A 9338-nucleotide genomic window follows, 5' to 3' on the forward strand; every position below is an offset into this window, starting at 1 on the left:
TCAAGGCCAAGATGGCCAAAGAGTCCAAATCTGCACGGAGAACCGGAGGTGGGCCTCCTTTACGTGTAAGCTATCGGGACTGGGAGGAGCCTGTGCGGGCATTGATTCCTGGCGAAGTGGTGTCTGCTACTCATGTCCGGGATTCGGACCGACCCACGCAGGATGGTAAGTTTGTTTTGTAATATTGTTCTTAAAATGTCTGTAAAATTTAGTTAATTTCATTTTTAAAGTTTAAAGGATGATTTTTTTCTCACAAAACAGATTGCATGCCTATGCTCCCTTAAGGTGTGTTTGTGTTTTGAATGTTTTTTTTTCTTTTTTTGTTGCAATTTTTGGCGATAATGCTTGAACATGTGTGTTTGTTTAAAATCCACAAAAGGTTTTTGTTTTTTTAACAAACAGAAAAGCGGGGAAATTTTTAAAACATTACATTTTAAAAATATTTGCAAGTACTCAATCTCTGCAATATCTGAGACCAAAAACTTATTTTAAATAAATTTATTGTGTGCCACATCAAGTACATTTTGATATTCAACTCAAAATCATGAATGTAGAAGCTCTTAAGCTTAAAAATTTGTTTTAAACAAAACCATATAGATGCTTACAGTACATTAATGGTTTTCAGTGGGTCATTTTTCCAAAAACATGGTAATAATGTTGGGGTCACTTTTTCCACAGTCACACAGACCAGCCGCCCAGACAGGCCTCACACAAGTCAGGATGATGCCGGTATTGCAGGTAAGTCTTCACTGTAGTCACATATTCTGAAAACACATAGAAGTACAAAATATTAAGTTTAAATTTTGCACCTAGGTTCTGCTTCTGGAAGCCGACCTCCTGTAAGCCGCCCATCACAGGGCTTGGGCCACTTACCCAGGAGGCCAACTAAGACACGGCGTCTTGGCTCTGATTCCGCACCTCCATCATCCCCACCCAGGCGAAGACTTTCGGCAGTGTCACCCCAGCCACCACTGGCACTATTGTCGAGTTCGCAGAGTGATGAGGCCAGATCACCTCAGTTATCTGGTGAGTAAAAACATAAATTAAACACATAAGCAATAATATACACAGTACACTTAAGATGTTGTTAGTTGGTTTGGAGTTTACATGTTTTCCTCAACAATCAATGTGATGTAACGTCTTCAATTGCTCAAGGTGCTTTAATAAAATTAGATAAGGTCTTAGTGGATGGTCTAGACAACCTATTTGTATGAAAACAACAGATTTGAGGATACATTAAGCACACACACGTTCACATTTTAAAAAAAATATGAATAAAATTAAATGTTGGACCGAAATAAAAAAACCATTAGAGTGTTCACACATCGCCCCTGTCCAGTATGTAGATGGCTTACTTGCTCCGCTCCTCTGGACTATACAGGTAAGTAGTCTATATCGTGGTGAGGGGAGGGAATCTAACAGTGTAATGGTGTGGAGGGAAGTTAGTTAAGTGAGGAATATGCAAATTTGGCAATGTTTGCGCCTGTGTTGGTTTTTTAAAATATAAAAATTATAAATTGTTAACGTTGAGAAAAACAAGTGCTAATAATGCAAAAATGTAGTATTAGGAATGTATTAATGTGTTGCATTAGCCAGGCCAAATTAAAAAAAATTACAACATTGCATGTTGCCTACCCCATACAGAGCACAACTTGATGTCCGCCGAGGACCAGCAGGGACCAGAACAAGAGCCATCCTTCACACTGCAACTTACAGCTGTTGATCCAAGCATGCCAATACAGTTGCAGGATATACCCCAACCATCCATCAGTCCCCAACTGGCACAAGCTCCGCCCCCAAGCCAAATTCCTGGCGATTTTTGGGCCAGTTGGACAAGCCAACAGGCCCAAAGCAATGCCACCCTGACCCAACATACACAACACCTTGCCAGTCTGCCCCATCATCTACCGCGTATTAGTCGCAACTCGGGCAGACTGATAGTACAAGTAGGGAGAATGGCTACCTCAATGGAGCAAATTAGGGCTGAAAACAGCCAAATGAATGCACATTTATCCCGCATTATAGATGAGCAACAGCGACATCAGCAGGCACTCGTTCAGATCATTCAACACAATCAAGTGGTTAATGAGGCCTTATCCAGGATTGTAGCCAGCCACACTGCTACAAACACTCAGCTGATTGCCAGTTTAAATAATTTGAGCAGCAATATTGCTATGATGGGAGCTCAGCAAGTTACCTCCAGCTCGGGGACCACGACCCCTGTTCAAACGCCAGTAACCTCCCCTGTCCGGCGTTCCTCAAGAGCACGTGCCAGTGAGCCAGCACCCAGCACACACAAGCGAAAAAAATAACACCAATCTTTTTGTGCAAATAAATACAAAAATTTGTTAAAAAAAAACATTCCTGTGTCCGTCTCCAAAATTTTTAAAGCTGGTCTGTATGTATGTAGTTATGTTTTTCAAGGGTAATGACTGTAAATGTTTTGTTAGCATCAACTAAGCACAATGGACACACCACTATAAACAACAAACAGTAAGTAACAGAACACACAATAGAAAGTAGAGCAAAGTGTTTAGTGAAGGATAATTACAGCATAATAAAACTTACCTGTAAAATATCGCAGGATCACTTCTTGACGTACCTGCCTCCCTACAATTGTACTCACACTGTCACCAGATGTATCTAACTCCTCTGCTTGCTGACTGCTTTCTCCCTCACCATGTGCCAGATGTTGACTTAAACACAGATTATGGAGAAAACAGCAGCAGAACACAATCCGAGTCACCTTTGAGGGACTATACAACAAAAGGCCACCAGATTTATCCAGACACCGAAAACGTGACTTCAGCACCCCAAAACATCTTTCTATCACATTCCGCGTAGCCTTATGTGCATGATTATAACTGTGTTCAGCAGGAGAATCAGGTTGGGACAATGGAGTAAGGAGCCAAGAGTAGCAGCCGTAACCCCCATCACCTGAAAAACATATATAGTCAACATTAGGACATATGTTAGATTATTCTATCACCTCCTCCAAAATCTAGGCTGTGGTTAAAAGACATACACACATAACATTTTCAACATACCCAACAGCCAGCCATCAGGCATTTGTCCCTCCTCAAATTTATCGAAGAGCGATGACTGACTGAGGATGAAGGAGTCATGGCAGGCACCAGGGTAACCTGCAACAACACTCATAATTTTTAAATTTGCATCACAGACCACCTGGACATTAGTTGATTGATCCATATGCCTATTAGTATATATATACTGGCGGCCCTTAGGTGATCTCAGCTGAACGTGTGTGCAATCTATGGCCCCCAGCACATTGGGCATGCCTGCAAGCTCATAGAAAGCTACCCTGACAGCACTCCACTCCGACTCCTCAGTAGGGAAGCAGATTGAGGCTTTAATGTGTGGCTCCAACACATCCAAAACCTGAGTGGACATTAAATAAGCTAAGGTGAGTGTCATGTTAGGTATTCTCTACAATACTGTGGTGTTTCAACTTACACAAGCAACACTTAGCCATAACCGCATATGTATTTTTAGACTCACCTGCATCAAAAATCTTGAAAAGGTGGGCTGTGAGATCCCAATGACGTCGCCTGCCACAGCCTGGAAGCTCCCAGTAGCCATAAAGTGTAACACAGCCAGGAGTTTGTGTAGGCCTGAGACAGAGCAAGAGCGTGCTGTCTCAGGGTCTATGCCCAGTTTGACAAGGTCATACAGGTGGAAAATGTTGTTTCTATTTAGGCGGAACATCTGTATGACCCTATCATCGGACAATGCATTTAAGTTTAAACGCCCTCTAAAAAAACGAGGCTGGCGCAGCCTCCGCGGTACCTGGACAACCTGTTGGCCATGTTCACTTACCTGGTCCTGATTCCTGGAAGCCTCATGGAGCAGTCTAACGTATCCCACAGCCAACAAAAAACCATTGCCACACACTACAGCCGCCATTTCAGAGTGAGAGTAGTTCAGAATGTGCCTGAAACACTTTTATAGGCCCAAAAAAACAGGTGTGAGTAATGGATAATTAAGTTCACATGTAAACGCGGTTTTCAAAGGCTGGCGCGTTTTTTTTTAGGAAAAAAATGCGAATCGTAATTTTTCGCGGCCGCGAAATCATTTTCGCGGCAGCAAATGCAATTACGAATGGTTAGTAAATGACCGAGATTCATATCTAAACAGGCGTAATTTGACCGATGGTGTATTAATTCGTAATTTTGAACTTGGACTAGCAAAAAAATACGAATGACCTCATCACTGCCGTGATTAGTGTTTAGTAAATGACCGAGATGACACTTTGAAGAAAAAACGCCATCTCGGTCAAAATCGGGAGCTTAGTAAATATACCCCATTGCTTTAGGTTACTGTTATTATCACACTTTTTACACATGCTGTTTTTGTTTGTAAGATTTTTATTTCACAGATTGCACGATATAGATGATCAACTAAAGCAATGTATATGTATATATATTTTTTTATTTTTTTATTTTTTTCGTTTTCTTGTTATCCATGTAAACGTATTTATACATTTACTTTTGTATGTGCACAGTAACCATGGTGATCTCCCCCTCAGAGGTAACACGTCAGCTGGACGGACCGGCATTACGTCACTTCCGGTTATATGGGACGTCCTGACCGGGATCCGGGCGGCGTGGAATCCACGGGCGGGAGGAGTCCCTCCTACATCACAAGGTATTTATTCACTTATTTTACCTATTTGCACTTATCCTGACGACGGGGCTGCGTCCCCGAAACGTAGATGTCTCCTTGACAATAAAGTCACTGCATTTTTCATCTGATTATATGCTCTGAGTGCCGCCCGTCTGTTTTGGTGTATTATCGGGTCGTTGCCTGAGGGAGGGCACCGTGAGCGAAGGAATTCTTTTGAAAGGAACTGTGAGTGCCGGGTCATTTTGTTTGTTTATATATATATATATATATATATATATATACACTGCTCAAAAAAATAAAGGGAACACTAAAATAACACATCCTAGATCTGAATGAATGAAATATTCTTATTAAATACTTTGTTCTTTACATAGTTGGATGTGCTGACAACAAAATCAAACAAAAATTATCAATGGAAATCAAATTTAATAACCCATGGAGGTCTGGATTTGGAGTCACACTCAAAATTAAAGTGAAAAAACACACTACAGGCTAATCCAACTTTGATGTAATGTCCTTAAAACAAGTCAAAATTAGGCTCAGTAGTGTGTGTGGCCTCCACGTGCCTTTATGACCTCCCTACAATGCCTGGGCATGCTCCTGATGAGGTGGCGGATGGTCTCCTGAGGGATCTCCTCCCAGACCTGGACTAAAGTATCCGCCAACTCCTGGACAGTCTGTGGTGCAACGTGGCGTTGGTGGATGGAGCGAGACATGATGTCCCAGATGTGCTCAATTGGATTCAGGTCTGGGGAACGGGCAGGCCAGTCCATAGCATCAATGCCTTCGTCTTGCAGGAACTGCTGACACACTCCAGCCACATGAGGTCTAGCATTGTCTTGCATTAGAAGGAACCCAGGGCCAACCTCACCAGCATATGGTCTCACGAGGGGTCTGAGGATCTCATCTCGGTACCTAATAGCAGTCAGGCTACCTCTGGCGAGCACATGGAGGGCTGTGCGGCCCCCCAAAGAAATGCCACCCCACACCATTACACACCCACTGCCAAACTGGTCATGCTGGAGGATGTTGCAGGCAGCAGAACATTCTCCTTGGCGTCTCCAGACTCTAACATGTCTGTCACATGTGCTCAGTGAGAACCTGCTTTCATCCGTGAAGAGCACAGGGCGCCAGTGGCGAATTTGCCAATCTTGGTGTTCTCTGGCAAATGCCAAACGTCCTGCATGGTGTTGGGCTGTAAGCACAACCCCCACCTGTGGACGTTGGGCCCTCATACCACCCTCATGGAGTCTGTTTCTGATCGTTTGAGTAGACACATGCACATTTGTGGCTTCTGGAGGTCATTTTGCAGGGCTCTGGCAGTGCTCCTCCTGTTCCTCCTTGCACAAAGGCGCAGGTATCGGTCCTGCTGCTGGGTTGTTGCCCTCCTACGGCCTCCTACGCGTCTCCTGATGTACTGGCCTGTCTCCTGGTAGCGCCTCCATGCTCTGCTCACTACGCTGACACAGCAAACCTTCTTGCCACAGCTCGCATTGATATGCCATCCTGGATGAGCTGCACTACCTGAGCAACTTGTGTGGGTTGTAGACTCCGTCTCATGCTACCACTAGAGTAAAAGCACCGCCAGCTTTCAAAAGTGACCAAAACATCAGCCAGAAAGCATAGGAGCTGAGAAGTGGTCACCTGCAGAACAACTCCTTTATTGGGGGTGTCTTGCTAATTGCCTATAATTTCCACCTGTTGTCTATTCCATTTGCACAACAGCATGTGAAAATGATTGACAATCAGTGTTGCTTCCTAAGTGGACAGTTTGATTTCACAGAAGTGTGATTGACTTGGATTTACATTGTGTTGTTTAAGTGTTCCCTTTATTTTTTTGAGCAGTGTGTGTGTATATATATAAAATGAGGCGGCACCCCAAGACTTGTAAATGAATAAATTTAGTGCACACTACAAAGTGCAAGCATTACAGTGTTTCGGGGAATGATACCCCATAATCAGGATAACACGTCAGAGTGAAATAAAACAACTTTATACTTAAAGACACCTCTTGTCCCGCTCGCAGACGGATGCCGTCCGGGGACTCCGCAGCATTTCTGATGTCACAGAACCACAGCACTCGCCACCCCAGAAGTGGGGTGCAATGTCTGCACTCACCACTCATAGGGTGGGGTGCATGTAGCCCATGGCCACCTACTTAAATATATACAAACAGGAAATTCAGCACCTACCATAGTAAGCTCACTTATTCTCAAAACATCAATAAATAAATTATGGGGGTTTAGTTAGTGAATTGGCCAATGCACAGAGGCCTGCAAACCGATTGCCAAGGTACCCTACCTTCTTGCAGGTTCTACACTGTCACAGAGTCTTAAAAATTAAAACCTGGCAACTGTATCACACATAATATAACTGCAAATATGCCCACTAGGTTTAATGTGCACCTGCCACATACCTTATGACTTTTAAAGGTACTCTAGTCACCTGACTCTGGCTGATAAATTACTAAGGAACAGCTGACACAGGTTTAGGACAATTGAGTTTACATAGGGGTGCATGAAAAAGCTTGTGGCCACATTTAATAAGAGTTAACCAAATATTAACCCTGTAATATACAAACAAATATAAAACCACAGCACTCGCCACCCCAGAAGCGGGGTGCAATGTCTGCACTCCCCACTCATACGGTGGGGTGCATGTAGCCCATGTGTTTCCTTTACATATATATATATATATATATATATATATAGAGAGAGAGAGAGAGAGAGAGAGCGGAGAGAGAGAGAGAGGAGAGGAGAGAGAGTCCTATGTAATTAAAGTGAAGCAACACAACACTCAAGGTCATACATGATCAGTAATCAACATCTCATGGTTGATCAATAAAGAAAATAGGCTTCAAAGACCTCTATTTTAGAAGACAGATCAAACGGTTTAATTTAATAAAGGAGGTGATTCTAAAGTAGTAACATGTAGGGCAGAGATGTTTGAAAATGTATAATGGATTGAAATGTGATCATTTTTCGTTAGATCAATTGTTACAAACATGCTAGCAATACAAAGCTCATGTTCAACATTCACAATTTGCATTTGTAGTTCGTGTTCCTGCACACAGTTCACCGTTCTTTCGCGGTTTGTTGTTCTAGGTTCATGTTTGCTGCTCACACTAAAATTAGTGTTTTTAAATATTTGCAAACACTATAAAAAACTTTAAGTAATTAAAAAGTACTTTTAGATTTTTTTATAGTTACAAGTACTGTATTCAGAATGGAAACGATAGCCTTAGCACTGTGGTACTGCAATGCTGACCACTGGACTGCCCTTCCTTTGTGTTGTGCTTTTCTGGAGATACTTTGGATTTCTGTTACAAGTTATTCTACATCTAAGAGAAGCCAAGGGTTCCTTAGCACCGCACAAAAGGGATATAACACACAACAAATTAAGGGGTCTATTTACTAAGCCTTGGACGGAGATAAAGTGGATGGAGATAAAATACCAGCCAATCAGCTCCTAACTGCCATTTTTCAAACACAACCTGTAACATGGCAGTTAGGAGCTGATTGGCTGGGACTTTATCTCCGTCCAAGGCTTAGTAGATAGACACCTAAGACAGTTACCAAAAAGTTTACAAATGTATATATATGCATACTTACATGAACACAACCTGAAAGTTCCAGAATTATGAAAACCATACAATAGGGAGGAGGGCACTGCACACAAATCTTACAGAGGGCATGTGGTTAGCTACAGTGTAAGAGGCCAGGGAAACAGAGTTATGGAATACAGAAACTGGAGAACTACTGAAAGTTGTGGTATGCTTGAATGAATAGATGTCTTAAAGGTATGCTTGAAGGGCAAGGTGGTTGTTAGACAGTTATAAGGTTGACAATCAATAGGCTAACAATGAAAAGGTCGACAAGGTCAAAAGGTAGTCACTCAAAATGTCAACAGAGACAAAATGTCGACATGAAAAAGTTTGACACACATATGACTAACACTTATATTTTAGGTTTTTTTTTTCTAGAGATGTGCACTGACCCCCATATTTTGATTTTGGTGTTGGATATGTATTTGGTTTTGCCAAAACTGCCTTGTGTTGTTTGGTTTTGGATCTGTATTTCTGTCCAAAAATCATTATATAAGCTAAAATCACACAGTTTGGGCCTGTTTTTATTCCTTCAGTATTATTAACCTAAGTAACATTCATTTCCAGTCATGTCCAGTCAGTTTTGACCACCTCACTGCTCACAATATTGTTTTAATCTTTTTAGGTCAAAGACTGAAGCGAGCTGGCTGATTACTAACCAACAGAGCAGCGGCACAAACTCATGGCAGTTTATAGCACATCTCTGAAACATTGACACACAGCAGTGGCAGAAGAAAAAAGTGGGGAAGATGGAATAGTCCTTGGGGCCCCTCCTATGATTTATATTAAAAAGTACATGCACAGTTTAACAAACCAAGCACTTCAGTGAAAGGGACTGCTACTTTTGTGGCTGAAGTGTTTGCTTTGTTTGGACCCCAACAAAATAATTTTTTGGAAGGACTACCGCTGATTAATAATGAGAAGTTTGATGATGAAGGCATTAATTACATTCTAATCTTGACAATACATTTCATGAACTAGCCGCAAATGATGTAAAATGAAGGAGTTGTCTAGATTGCTTATGTCTCTACCTCTACTAACTTTGGCCTCACAAATGGAGCTGATGCCTTCACAAACATTGTCAGGATTT

The 9338-nt window shown here is 42.1% G+C and overlaps 1 protein-coding gene across 1 annotated transcript; it reads left to right on the forward strand.

The window, feature by feature from the left end:
• The first annotated feature begins 681 nt into the window (after positions 1–681).
• Positions 682–2353, forward strand: LOC134980899 (uncharacterized). The gene is made up of 3 exons (XM_063947956.1): positions 682–738; positions 814–1026; positions 1645–2353. Exon 3 carries the CDS (start codon positions 1656–1658, stop codon positions 2310–2312), a length of 657 nt encoding a protein of 218 aa, XP_063804026.1. The 5' UTR covers positions 682–738; positions 814–1026; positions 1645–1655; the 3' UTR covers positions 2313–2353.
• The last annotated feature ends 6985 nt before the right edge of the window (positions 2354–9338 follow it).

This window comes from Pseudophryne corroboree, chromosome 1, assembly GCF_028390025.1.
Source record: "Pseudophryne corroboree isolate aPseCor3 chromosome 1, aPseCor3.hap2, whole genome shotgun sequence".
Lineage (NCBI taxonomy): Eukaryota > Metazoa > Chordata > Amphibia > Anura > Myobatrachidae > Pseudophryne > Pseudophryne corroboree.

Coding starts and splice junctions, on each gene's coding strand:
- LOC134980899 (XM_063947956.1), top strand. CDS start 1,656: ATGTCCGCCGAGGACCAGCAGGGACCAGAACAAGAGCCATCCTTCACA.